Source organism: Salvelinus namaycush, chromosome 24 (genome assembly GCF_016432855.1).
Source record: "Salvelinus namaycush isolate Seneca chromosome 24, SaNama_1.0, whole genome shotgun sequence".
NCBI classification, from domain to species: domain Eukaryota; kingdom Metazoa; phylum Chordata; class Actinopteri; order Salmoniformes; family Salmonidae; genus Salvelinus; species Salvelinus namaycush.
The window spans coordinates 17,982,712-17,997,668 of record NC_052330.1 but is presented as its reverse complement, the minus strand read 5'-3'; the positions used below and the strand labels follow the sequence as shown (position 1 = coordinate 17,997,668).

General features: G+C 42.7%; 1 protein-coding gene across 1 annotated transcript in view; it reads left to right on the top strand.

Moving 5' to 3' along the window:
• Positions 1 to 14,957, top strand: part of LOC120019561 (potassium channel subfamily K member 2-like) — a 59,886-nt gene that overhangs the window by 24,226 nt on the left and 20,703 nt on the right. Inside the window, exons 4-6 of the mRNA XM_038962865.1 lie at positions 457 to 641; positions 6,239 to 6,422; positions 6,703 to 6,842. Coding sequence (XP_038818793.1) covers positions 457 to 641; positions 6,239 to 6,422; positions 6,703 to 6,842 — 509 coding nt within the window. The remainder of the gene's footprint in view (positions 1 to 456; positions 642 to 6,238; positions 6,423 to 6,702; positions 6,843 to 14,957) is intronic.

The following is a 14,957-nucleotide window of genomic DNA, read 5'->3' as shown; positions in this document are numbered from 1 at the left end:
TCCTCTTGGTTAAGGGAAACCAATTAACTGAAATACACTCAATTCAATCCTCAGTAGGTCACACGGCAAGATCTGAATAGTTCATTTAAATTGTTTCTTGGAATACTTCATATACTTTAGAAACAATTTGTCCGTTTGGTTCAGTCTTGGTAATGAGAATAATTGGCTGGAATATAAAAACCTGCTGCCGGTGCCCAGGACTGCATGGAGCTGAGAATCCATTGTCTAATTCAGGGTTTCCCAAACTCTGTCCTGGCCCCTACACACTACACAGCTGATTCAAACAACCAACTCATCATCAAGCTTTGATTATTTTAATCAGCTTTGTAGTGTGAGGGCAAAAAACAAAAACGTGAGGGGGGGGGGGGAGGACCGAGTTTAAGAACCCCTGGTCTAGTTAACCTCTTCCTGTGTGTTTGTGTGTGGGTGTGGGTGTATGATCGCTCCTCTCTCTAGGCTTTGGGAACATCGCTCCCCACACGGAGGGGGGACGTATCTTCTGTATCATCTATGCCCTCCTGGGAATCCCCCTCTTTGGCTTCCTGTTGGCTGGTGTTGGAGACCAGCTTGGAACCATCTTTGGGAAAGGCATCAACAGAGTGGAGAAGATAGTTGGGGTGAGTTTTAAATGTTTCATATCTGTTTGTGTCTCAGTCCTGGCATCCATAGCTCCGTCTATGAATTTGTGGGTGGTTACATTCCCCTATGCTCATCTCTCAGCTTACCAAACAAAGTGACAGTTGCAAGATATGTTGTGTGCAGACAACCCATAATAATGGACATGCATACAGTCAGGTCCAAAATGATTGGCATCCTTGATAAAGATGAGCAAAACATATTGTGTAAAACAAGTAATACAGATTCTGAGCTATATTGTATGCTTAATGTTTTTTGAATAATACATTATTTTATACTAATGCAATTGCTCAGAGAAAGAGATTTTGTGGTATTTTTTTCTCTCAAAAAGCAGATGTAATGCAGATGTAAAAATTATTGGCACCCTGTTTTCAATACCTTTCAATACCTCACCTTGCGAGGATAACAGCACTGAGCCTTTTTCTAAAATGTTTTATGAGATTGGAGAACACATTGGGAGGGATCTTGACCATTCCTCCATACAGAATCTTTGAATCCTTCGTTCCAGACACTTGATGTCCTTTTTCTGCTCTTATGGACTGCCCTCTTGTATTCAAACCACAGCTTTTCAATGGGGTTCAAGTCCAGAGACTGAGATGGTCATTGCAAAATGTTGATTGGCAGAGGCAACCAGGTTTTTGTAAAAAATTGTCCTGGTACTGGATAAAGTTTATGATGCTGTTGACCTTAACAAGGGCCTTAGGACCAGTGGAAGCAAAATAGCCCCATAACATCAAAGATCCACCACCCTATTTTACAGTAGGTATAGGGTTATTTTCTTCTTATGCATCCTTATTTCGACGCCAAACTCACCACTGGTGTGCATGGCCAAAGTGTTATATTAACATGTCATCTGACCATAGCACCGGTTCCAATCCAAGTGCCAATGCCGTTTTAGCAAGTCATCCATTTTTGTTGGATGACATGAAAATGAGAGTTCTTTGTCCACACACACACACTAGTGGTTGAGTATTTGTTTTTACCTAACCAGCTTCTACACCCCCCCAGTTAATTTCCAATGCATAAGGAGATTTTCAATGCAGAAGTAGTTTGACCATCGCTGTCCATCACTGAGCTGCGTGTTCTTGAGCTGATAAAAGAAAAATGCATTATTTAGGTTGCCATGACAATGGCTTCTGGAGACCACGTTTACAATACAGACTATTTGAGTGGTTACCAAGCTCACATGAGGATATGGATTTTTTTTACCATACGTATAGTATCTCTCCCTCTGGACTGAATATTAACAGCAATACTACAAGAGTCAAAAGAAGAGCTTGGATGTGTTGCTGTAGCAAACATGTACAGCCTTTATTAATGACAGTAAGGAGAGTCTTTCCCTCACTGGAGGAGACCTATCACCAAGGTACTCTGCTCTTACTGTTAACTGCACACACACACAGTGTGATTAGAGAGGACCATTTCTCAGCCAGGAAGACACATACTCTATAAACGGAACAAGAGCACAGTTTTATAGTGAGTCATTCATCTTCCCCTCCCTGCCCACCTACAACGACTCACAACGAGGTACAGTGAGCCGCACCAATCCAAAACCAGCCACAAGGAGGGGCATGTAAACCTGGGCTATCAAACACGTCGTAGTCAGGCACCAGCCAACACAGAACTCACTGAGACAGCCACAATAGCTGTTTGATGATTTCTCTGTCCTTGTTGGAACTATTACATTAACTGCATAGTAGTGTTTTTCATTTGTTGCTACCTTGCTAGGCAGAAATTAAAATCTATATTTTCCCCGGGCTGGGCCTATAGCTTCTTTGTTTATTAGTTACAGTAGCCATCTAATAGACCGCTCTCTTTAATTCTTTAATTGAAGGCTCTATAAGATGAGCTTTGATTGATGTGTTTCTCTGCTAGTGTTGCCCATAGGGAGCAACAGAGTAGTACGGTAGTACAGCATCCAGCAGGAGAGCCACTGTGAGTCTAAGCCCTTGGTTCCCGATAACTACTAAGCTAACCATGGGTCATTTAGCTATTTGATTTGAATTTTAGGACCCCTGTAGGTATCAAAACATGTATTTATTTATTATTTGATAGATTATTGAATTTGGCCTTTACTGCTATAGTCCATAGAAACCCATTGAATAACACATTCATAAATGGCAAAACAGACAGTCAAAAAAGAAATCACGAGGAAGAAGGTTTTGAAGTGTCTGTCCTATATCTAGGAGATATAAGAAAAAAATTTAGACCCATATTAAGTCACTTTGGTTACCGTAAAACTTCAATTGAACACAGTCTCAAATAGCCGCAAATAGGGCAATGGCACACATTTCATCACATAAACTCTGAGTCTAAATGAATTGTTAACGAGGTTACCATGAATTGTTTACGAAGTTTAATGTTTGATTTGTTACATTAAATAATTCAGTAAAAAAACTGCTCGCCATTGGCTGCTTACAGCTAACTGATAAGCACAAAAATAGTCCACAACTTCGGGAGTAAAGACCTCCAGATATTGTCTGATCGCCCTCTAGTGGCAAAATTATAAACTACCGAAAATGCACAGTCAAAGTGGAGAATAATTATAATAATTACGTTTTTTTTCTTCTCCTAAATAGAGGCATACTAAGACTAAAGAAACATGACACAGTGTGTAAATGATAACACATTAGTGCAGGAAATTAAGACATTTATTAAAATGCTGGAAGAGAATGTTAGAATTAAACAATTAACAATGCAAATCAGCAAAAGCTGTTTGCATTAAGGAAATAGATGCCTGGCTCAAATAGAAGCCTGTCACTAATATGCGCCTGTGGTGTTCAGTGATTCAAGCAAATTAACGCCCAGGCTATTAATTTAAGTTTTACGATTTGGCACTTTTACACCCTATTCACTTTTGTGTCGTTTTTACAGTGTGGTACTTGGTCACCTTCTAACAACTCCCCTAATGCTTGTGTGTGTTGAATGGCAAACAAGTGAGTTCTAATGTTACCTGTCGATGTTGGTGACTTATTCGTTTGTAGCTCGGTCTGGACAGTCACTTTTGTGAGAAGACATCTTTGAAATTATTACGTGGACGCCCACGTACTAAAGCTTGTGGGAATTTGTGAGTCTCCTCTTCGAAGGTGGGGAATTATGAGTTGCTAGCTTAAACGGTTTGAGTTTTACAGACAATTCCTTTGTCCGGATCCTGTTTCACAAGCCAATGTTGGAATAGGCAGAAAGAGGGGATTGAGCTACAGCCACTGCAAGCCATTTTTTACACTTGACATAACCCTAGTCGCTCTGGATAAGATCTTAAGTGCCCAGCTTTTTCACCTAGTTGGCTTAGGATTCAAACAAGCGATCTTCCAGTTACTGGCCCAACGCTCTTAACCGCTAAACTACCACCTGCCCCCTGAGAAACAGTAAGTCTCATAAAAACACAGGAGCTATTCAATGTTTTAGAATTATATCACGTGTGACGCGTGGGCACGTCAATCGACTCTAGGGGGTTTTAAAAATGGCAATGAGCTGTGAAATATATATTATGCTTGGCAAGCGGCTATGGTCCATTCATCATCATTATTCCCTCCATATCAATATTTATTGTCAGGGTCCGAGGCTGGATTCAGTCCTGACTCTGACCTCTCTCTCTCTCTGGCCTCTAGCTGCTGTGCACTGTAAAACACAGTGGAACACATCACTGATGAGCTGATCTGAGGATGACCCTTCTTTAAGTTTCAGTCCCAGGGTCCCTGTTCTCATTCTTGTGTAACCCACTGTCTAGGGAAGGACAAGGCCAAGGACTCTATCATGGAGTGTACACTTCAGTGTATTAAGAAGGTTTACTAGTGCTACAGACTGTCATATCCCTGTTACACCTGTGTTTCTATGGGTTTGAATTAAACTTTGTCCGGCGATTGTGATGTTTGTGTTGCGATGTAGCCTACTGATGTAAGCCCACAGTGTTCCACTGCATCTCAGTGCAAGACGCGTCACTACAGTCCCTGGTTCGATTCCAGGCTGTATCACACCCGGCCGTGATTGGGAGTCCCATAGGGTGGCGCACAATTGGCCCAACATCGTCCGGGTTTGGCCAGGGTAGGCCGTCATTGTAAATAAGAATTTGTTCTTAACTGACTTGCCTAGTTAAATAAAAGTTAAAAAATAAAATAGCCTGATGGCCTAATGGCATACAGTGGAGCACAGCATTACTTGATCTGTAAGGGACATGAGGTCAGTAAATCTCATTGGCCGACCCACTGAGTGTGTGACATTCAAAAAACACTGGACATATATTCCAGGAAAAAGGCCAACACAAGGAAATGACTCATGTCATTGTGAAGTGACTGGAGAAAGGCCTTGTTAAAGACTGAGGGCTCTATTTTCGGCTGGCGTTAAGGAGGTGCTAGTGTCAAATACACGCTCCTTGGAAATTTCGACATGTAAAAGCCAGAGCTTTGCTATTTTCCAACCCTGGCGCCAGGGATGGTAATTTACCTGTCTTATATCAGCTTGTTTGCGCTGAGGTGGGAAAGGCGGAAATATTTGAGCTGTGTCCGTAGATACATGTGCCAATTTCAAGCAGTGCTACTGGTGATATTAAGACTCACCAAAAGCTGGTCTTTGCAGTAACGCAATTGGTTATGGCATCAATTTTGCCTAATCAATAGCCTATAACCAATCTTTTATTGAAATATGACGAGCAGCTAAACAGTGAACAGACATTCCTGCTTTTTCTTTATATCGGACATTATTTTTGTCCATGCAGCTCCTTTGAAAAGTTGGGATGTGCATAAAACCCTCCATAGTCTAAGTTGCCTTGTCTGTATTATATGCCCATGGGAAGCAATTATGGTGCCTGTTACTGTATTTAGACATAGCCTATTTAAAACAAGTTGTTTCATTTTATTAGAATTTGATAAGAATTATACATTGTCTTTTTTCATCAATAGCCTAGTGAATTGAATCATGCCTATTGACTACATTTGGCATGTCTATGTCCAGACTGAAAATTACAGTAGGCCTAGCCCCTATATCAGCGTGAAGGCTATAGCCCATGTTTAACAATGTATTTCCATACTGAAGCAATGCAATAAGAACAATGTGGACTGAAAACATGTTCAACATATTTAGCAAATATGGGGCAGGCTATTTAAAGAACTGCATTTGGTTTGTTAAAATAGAGCCCTGGATGTTTTTATAATGTTTTTCAAATGTTAAATTCCTTACCTAATTATGTCATGCATAATTCATTTGAGGATTGTTTTTAGACCTTAAGTGTTGATTTAAAAGAAAATATGCCGAAATTAAATTGCACAATACTGACACCCGCAGACATAATAGATACAGCCATTCAAAAACAGATACTCTAGATACAGATATGCCCTAAAAAAATGTTTTTTTAAATGTATAAAAAATATGCTCACACAAACACATATACATACACTGCAGCGCCATTATAATCCAACTGTTTTGTTAGTATTCATAGCCTCCTCTTCACCTCTTCCCCCCTCCCTGCTTGTTGGTACTTGCTGTCTTTCAAACCTCTGCAGTCTTCCCACGTTCCATTGCCATGTTTATTTATTAATATCTTTATCCATCTCTTTATTCATTTGTTTATCTATTCTACCCTGCCTCCCAGTCTCTCCCTCAAAAGTGGAAAGTGAGCCAGACCAAGATCAGGGTGATCTCCACCGTGATCTTCATCCTGTTTGGCTGTGTCCTCTTCGTGGCGTTGCCGGCGGTCATCTTTAAACACATAGAGGGCTGGAGCACGCTGGAGTCCATCTACTTTGTGGTCATCACCCTCACCACCATCGGCTTCGGCGACTTTGTGGCCGGTGAAAAAGGTCTTGAAAAAGGTATTTGTTGTATGTTCTTCCTCTGCTATCCCGCCTACTGTGTCTTAGAAAGAGTTTGTTTGAAATCACACGTGTGCTTAATCTACTGAGACAAAACGTGATTTCTGTACCCTTCTTCACAATAGAAGATCAATAATCAATACTCTGTGTGACATAGCCTCTCTCTCCTTCGCTCTCTTTCTGCTCTCTGGCTAGAGGTGTGATATCACTAAAAGCTTGTATAGTCTTTATTAGATGTGTGTCTGTCTCCTCCCAATAGGTGGTTCTGAAATAGAGTATCTGGACTACTACAAGCCTGTGGTGTGGTTCTGGATCCTGATTGGTCTAGCCTACTTTGCTGCCGTGCTCAGTATGATAGGAGACTGGTTCAGAGTAATCTCCAAGAAAACCAAGGAGGAGGTACGTGATGTGTGTGGAAATCACTGCACCAAACCACAATACACAGTCACAGATACTTCCTATAGATAATTTCAGAAGCTATACTATAGGTATCCTATACCATATGTATCTGTGGTATACTGGTAATCACTGCATGTTGAAATGTGGAAGGGAACCAAGATGGGAAGATCACAGCTAAGAACAAACGTTCCCAGAACTTTAGAGAGCATTCCCTTAAGTCTTATTAGGTCATTTCACAGACATGTTTCCATGATGTGCAAGGAATGTTTCCAAGAGACCATTTTTTTTATGTCAAATGTTCTCAGAACATAAGATATTAATCAAATCAAATCACATTTTATTTGTCACATGCGCCGAACACAACACTGTAGACCTTACAGTGAAATGCTTACTTACAAGTCCTTAAAAACTTCTTAAAGCATTGTTGGTTAAGAAAAAAAAGTGTTAAGTAAAAAATAGACAATAAAAGTAACAAATAATTAAAGAGCAGCAGTAAGAATAACAATAGCGAGGCTATATACAGGGGGTACCGGTACAGAGTCAATGTGCAGGGGCACCAGTTAGTCAAGCTAATTGAGGTAATATGTACATGTAGGTAGAGTAGCAGCAGCAAAAAAGAGGGGTCTGGGTAGCCCTTTGATTAGCTGTTCAGGAGTCTTATGGCTTGGGGGTAGAAGCTGTTAAGAAGCCTTTTGGACCTAGACTTGGCGCTCTGGTACCGCTTGCCGTGCGGTAGCAGAGAGAACAGTCTATGACTAGGGTGGCTGGAGACAATTTTTAGGGCCTTCCTCTGACACCGCCTGGTATAGAGGTCCTGGATGGCAGGAAGCTTGGCCTCAGTGATGTACCGGGCCGTACACACTACCCTCTGTAGTGCCTTGCGGTCGGAAGCAGAGCAGTTGACATACCAGGCAGTGATGCAACCAGTCAGGATGCTCTCGATGGTGCAGCTGTAGAACCTTTTGAGGATCTGGGGACCCATGCCAAATATTTTTAGTCTCATGATGGGGAATAGGCTTTGTCGTGCCCTCTTCACGACTGTCTTAGTGTGTTTGGACCATGATAGTTTGTTGGTGATGTGGACACTCTCAACACAGGTTGAGAGCTTCAAGGAACTTGAAGCTCTCAACCTGCTCCACTGCAGCCCCGTCAATGAGAAAGGGGGCGTGCTCGGTCCTCCTTTTCCTGTAGTCCACAATCATCTCCTTTGTCTTGATCACATTGAGGGAGAGGTTGTTGTCCTGGCACCACACAGCCAGGTCTCTGACCTCCTCCCTATAGGCTGTCTCATCATTGTTGGTGATCAGGCCTACCACTGCTGTGTCATTGTCAAACTTGATGATGGTGTTGGAGTCATGCCTGGCCATGTAGTCATTAGTGAACAGGGAGTACAAGAGGGGAATGAGCACGCACCCCTGAGGGCCCCCGGTGTTGAGGATCAGCACGGCGGATGTATTGTTACCTACTGTTAAGAGAATTATGTTCTCAATGTTCATAAACTGAACTTCAATTAACTACTCAGTCTGCAACCCAGAATTTGTAAGATACTGGTTGAAATGAAAACAGACAGAGGCCCCCCGTTGTACAAACCCATCCGTTTTATACTGGCTCCTTACGCACATACCTTCACACACAAACAGTAGGTATCCTACGCACATACTGTTATACTACCCAAGTCTCTCAGAGGCCTAGCTGACCTGAGACCTTGAGAAATCCACCCTGTCCTCCTAAGTTTTCTGTTCTCGGTATCTTTCTTCGGCCTCCCCATACAAGTTCAAATCCTGAGCTACGCCTTGCTCAGACAGTCTGGGTTTTTCCACTATACAGATACATTGTTTTAACCTAATCCTGACTAAAACTACACACATCATCAGAATATAATTCTAATCAATTTCATACAATTATATGGTTTCAGGGTGGAATATTCTAATCATTAATTTAAACATATAAATTCCATTATCACCTACCTTTACCACCTGGGGGCGGCCTGTCAGGAGGTTCAGGATTCAGTTGCAGAGTGAGGTGTTTAGGCTCAGGGTCCTTAGCTTAGTGATGAGCTTTGAGGGCACTATGGTGTTGAACGCTGAGCTGTAGTCAATGAATAGCATTCTCACATAGGTTTTCCTTTTGTCCAGGTTGGGAAAGGGCAATGTTGAGTGCATTAGAGATTGCATCATCTGTGGATCTTTTGGGGCAGTATGCAAATTGGAGTGTGTCTAGGGTTTCTGGGATACTGGTGATGATGTGAGCCATGACCAGCCTTTCAAAGCACTTCATGGCTACAGGCGTGAGTGCTACAGGTTGGTAGTCTTTTAGGCAGGTTACCTTAGTCTTCTTGCGCACAGGGACTATGGTGGTCTGCTTGAACCATGTTGGTATTAAAGACTCAGTCAGGGACAGGTTGCAAATGTCAGTGAAGACACTTGCCAGTTGGTCAGCGCATGCTCGGAGTACACGTCCTGGTAATCCGTCTGACTCTGTGGCCTTGTGAATGTTGACCTGTTTAAAGGTCTTACTCACATCAGCTACGGATAGCGTAGCGTAGCTGGTAGGCTCGTGTCACTGGGCAGTTCTCGGCTGTGCTTCCCTTTGTAGTCTGTAATAGTTTGCAAGCCCTGCCACATTCGACGAGCATCGGAGCCATTGTAGTACGATTCAATCTTAGTCCTGTATTGATGCTTTGCCTGTTTGTTGGTTGTTCGTCGGAGGGCATAGTGGGATTTTTTATAAGCTTCCGGGTTAGAGTCCCGCTCCTTGAAAGCGGCAGCTCTACCTTTTAGCTCAGTGCGGATGTTGCCTGTAATCCATGGCTTCTGGTTGGGGTATGTACGTACGGTCACTGTGGGGATGATGTCATCGATGCACTTATTGATGAAGCCAGTGACTGATGTGGTGTAGCCCTCAATGCCATCGGAAGAATCCCGGAACATTTTCCAGTCTGTGCTAGCAAAATAGTCATGTAGCTTAGCATCTGCTTCATCTGACCACTTTCTTTTTGACCGAGTCACTGGTGCTTCCTGCTTTAGTTTTTGCTTGTAAGCAGGAATCAGGAGGATAGAATTATGGTCAGATTTGTCAAATGGAGGGCGAGGGAGAGCTTTGTACGCGTCTCTGTGTGTGGAGTAAAGGTGGTCTAAAGTTTTTTTCCCCTCTGGTTGCACTACCTCTTGACGCTAGGGACGGATTTTTTATTTTTTTTAAATAACGTCCCCAAGGTAAACGGACTATTTCTCAGGTCCAGATCGTAGAATATGCATATAATTTACAGATTAGGATAGAAAACACTCCAAAGTTTCCAAAACTGTCAAAATATTGTCTGTGAGTATAACAAAACTGATTCTGCAGGCGAAAACCTGAGAAAATCTAATCCGGAAGTGATTTTTTTTATTTTTTATAATCTGTGTTTCCTGGCCCGTCTTTCTTCCATTTAAAGGGGTATCAACCAGATTCCTTTTCCAATGGCTTCCTCAGGCTGTGACCAGGCTTTAGACATAGTTTCAGGCTTTTATTTTGAAAAATGAGCGAGATATTTCAAAACTAGTCAGGTGTCCTCTGATTAGTTCCTGCGCGCGAGAGGGGTAGCTCTCCATTTTCTTTTTCTCTCTTATTGAATAGGTTACGGTCCGGTTGAAATATTATCGATTATGTTTGTTAAAAACAACCTGAGGGTTGATTATAAAAAACATTTGACATGTTTCTACGACCATTACGGATACTTTTTGGAATTTTCGTCGAACGGAACGAGGCTTTGGTTTTCTGAACATAACGCGCAACCCAAATGGCGTTTTTTTTTTATAAAAGTAATATTTATCGAACAAAAAGAACATTTGTTGTGTAACTGGGAGTCTCGTGAGTGCAAACATCCGAAGATTATCAAAGGTAAGCGATTCATTTTATTGCTTTTCTGACTTTCGTGACCATGCTAATTTGGGGCTAGCTGTTGTAGCATTGATTGATACACTCACAAAAGCTTGGATTGCTTTCGCTGCAAAGCATATTTTCAAAATCTGACACGATAGGTGGATTAACAACAAGCTAAGCTGTGTTTTGGTATATTTCACTTGTGATTGCATGATTATAAATATTGTTAGTAATATTTTGCGCCCTGCAATTCAGCGGTTGTTTAGGAAAATGATCCCGCTAAAGGGATCTGTAGCGCAGAGAAGTTAACATGCTGGTAGAAATTAGGTAAAATGGATTTGAGTTTTTAAAGTCCCCGGCAACTGGGAGCACCACCTCTGGATGAGCATTTTCCTGTTTGCTTATGGCGGAATACAGCTCATTGAGTGTGGTTTTAGTTCCAGCATTGGTTAGTTGTGGTACATAGACAGCTACGAAAAATACAGATGAAAACTCTCTTGGTAAATAGTGTGGTCTACAGCTTATGATGAGATACTCTACTGTAAGACATCCTTAGATTTCGTGCACCAGCTGTTGTCTACAAATACACATAGACCGTCACCCCGTCTTACCAGAGGCTGCTGTTCTATACTGCCGAAAAAGCTTTAAACCAGCCAGCTGTATGTTATTCATGTCGTCGTTCAGCCACGACTCGGTGAAACATAAGATATTACAGTTTTTTATGTCCCGTTGGTAGGATGTACGTGATCGTAGTACGTCTATTTAATTATCGATAGATTGTACGTTGGCTAATAGGACCGATGGTAAAGGTTGATTACCCTCTCGGCGACGGATCCTCACAAGGCACCCTGACCTTCGTCCACGATGCCTCCGTATCTTCCTCCTGTGAATGACGGGGATTAGGGTCTTGTTGGGTGTCTGAAATAAATCCTTCCCGTCTGTCTCGTTGAAGAAAAACTATTCCTCCAGTACGGGGTGAGTAATCACTGTCCTGATATCCAGAAGCTCTTTTCGGTCATAAGACACAGTGGCAGAAACATTATGTACAAAATAATTTACATATAACGCAAAAAAACATACACAATAGCACAATTGGTTACGGGGTTGTAAAACGGCAGCCATCTCCTTCGGCACCATTCTCTATTAATGTTCTAGACGCATTAAATGTAAATGTTGCAGGAACATTCATGTGTCAAATCAAATCAAATTTTGTTGGTCACATACACATATTTAGCAAATGTTATTGTGGGTGTAGCTAAATGCTCCAACATTGCAGTAGTATCTAACAATTCACAATAATACACACAAATCTAAAAGTAAAAGAATGTATAAATATTAGATCGAGCAATGATCTAAAATACAGTAGAATAGAATACAGTATATACATGAGATGAGTAAAGCAGTATGTAAACATTATTTAAACATTATGAAAGTGACTAGGGTTCCATTATTAAAGTGACCAGTGATTTCTATGTATATAGGGCAGCAGCCTCTAAGGTGCAGGGTTGCGTAACCGGGTGGAAGCTGGCTAGTGATGGCTCTTTAACAGTCTGATGGCCTTGAGATAGAAGCTGTTTTTCAGTCTCTCGGTCACAGCTTTGATGCACCTGTACTGACCTTGCCTTCCGGATGATAACGGGGTGAACAGGCCGTGGCTCAGGTGTTTGATGTCCTTGATGATCTTTTTGGCCTTCCTGTGACATTGGGTGCTGGAGGTGTCCTGGAGGGCAGGTAGTTTGTACCCAGTGATGTGTTGGGCAAACCGCACCACCCTCTGGAGAGCCCTGCAGTTGAGGACGGTGCAGTTGACGTACCAGGCGGTGATACAGCCCGATAAGATGCTCTCAATTGTGGGTTTTAGGGACCAAGCCAAATTCAGCTTCCTGAGGTTGAAGAGGCACTGTTGCGCCTTCTTCACCACACTGTCTGTGTGGGTGGACCATTTCAGATCGTCAGTGATGTGTATGCAGAGGAACTTGAAGTGTTCCACCTTCTCCACTGCGGTCCTGTCAATGTGGATAGGGGCGTGCTCCCTCTGCTGTTTCCTGAAGTCCACGATCAGCTCCCTTGTTTTGTTGACATTGAGTGAGAGGTTATATTCCCGGCACCACTCTCTCTTGTTGGTAATCAGGCTTACTACTGTTGTGTGGTCTGCAAACTTAATGATTGAGTTGGAGGCATGTGTGGCCACGCTGTCATGGGTGAACAAGGAGTACAGGAGGGGGCTGCGCATGCACCCTTGTGGGACCCCCGAGTTGAGGATCAGAGAAGTGTAGTTGTTGTTTCCTACCTTCACCACCTGAGCGCGGCCCGTCAGGAAGTGCAGGACCCAGTTGCACAGGGCCGGGTTCAGACCCAGGGCCCCGAGCTTAATCATGAGCTTGGAGGGTACTATGGTGTTGAATGCTGATAGTCTGGGGTGGAAGCCTTGCGAGGGTTAACATGCTTAAATGACTCACTCACATCGGCCACGGAGAGCCTACAGTCCTTGGTAGCGGGCGGCATCAGTGGCACTGTGTTATCCTGAAAGCGGGCGAAGAAGATGTTTAGCTTGTCCGGAAAAAAGACGTCAGTGTCCACGATGTGGCTGATTTTCCCTTTGTAGTCCGTGATTGTCTGTAGACCCTGCCACACGTCTCGTGTCTGAGCCATTGAATTGCGACTCCACTTTGTCTCTGTACTTACGTTTTGCCTGTTTGATTGCCTTACAGATGGAATAACTACACTGTTTGTATTTGGCCAAATTCCCAGTCATCTTGCCATGGTTAAATGTGGTGGTTTGCGTTTTCAGTTTTACGAGAATGCTTCCATCTGTCCATGATTTCTGGTTTGGGTAGGTTTTAATAGTCAAAGTGGGTAGAACATCTCCTATACACTTCCTGATGAACTCAGTCACCGTATCCGTGTATTCGTCAATGTTATTCTCAGAGGCTACATGGAACATATCCCAGTCCGTGTGATCAATACAATCTTGAAGCATGGATTTCGATTGGTCAGACCAGTATTGAATAGACCTTAGCACAGGTACTTCCTGTTTGAGTTTCTGCCTATAGGAAGGGAGGAGCAAAATGGAGTTGTGATCAGATTTGCCGAAGGGAGGGCGGGGGAGGGCCTTGTAGACATTTCGACAAGTTGAGTAGCAGTGGTCCAATGTTTTCCCAGCGTGAGTACTACAGTCAATGTGTTGGTAGAACTTCAGAAGCATTTCCCTCAAATTTCTTTGTTAAAATTCCCAGCTACAATAAATGTGGCCTCAGGATATGTGGTTTCCAGTTTGCATAAAGTCCAGTGTAGTTCTTTGAGGGCCATCGTGGTAACGGCTTGAGAGGGAATATACACGGCTGTGACTACTGTGACTATAACCGAAGAGAATTCTCTTGGGAGGTAATGCAGTCGGCATCTGACTAAGCTATTCTAGGTCGGGTGAACAAAAGGACTTGAGTTTCTGTATGTTATCACACCATGAGTAGTTAATAATGAAACATACACCCCCGCCTTTCTTCTTCCCGGAGAGTTCTTTATTCCTGTCTGCAGAATGTACTGAGAACCCAGCTGGCTGTATGGACGGATACAGTATATCCCGAGAGAGCCATGTTTCCATGAAACAGAGTATGTTACAATCCCTGATGTCTCTCTGGAGGGAGATCCTCGCCCTGAGCTCATCTACTTTATTATCCAGAGACTGAACATTAGCTAGTAATATACTCGGAAGTGGTGGATGGTGTGCACGCATCCTGAGTCGGACTCGAAGTTCACTTCGAATACCTCTTCTCCGCCGGTGGTGTTTTGGAGCAGCCTCTGGAATAAGTTCAATTGCCCTGGGGGATACAAACAAAAGATCCACTTCAGGAAAGTCGTATTCCTGGTCATAATGTTTGTGAGTTACCACCGCTCTGATATCCAAAAGTTAATTACGGCTGTATGTAATAACACAAAAAAAATCTGGGCTAATAATGTAAAAAATAACATACAAAAAACTAAACACTGCAAAGTTGCTTAGGAGCTAGAAGCAGAGCTGCCATATGTCGGCTTCATCTACACACTTTATTATCTATTTTTCTGTAGGTTAGGAGTATATTCCATCAACGTCCCATCAAACATACACAGACCATGATTGTCATTTTCTCAGAACAAAAGATATTAACCTCTAACGCCTCACAAACCCGGATCCGGGATCCCCCCCATCAAAAAAGCTGACTAGCATAGCCTAGCCTAAAGCCACAGGGATATCATATAATAAAATGTTCATGAAAT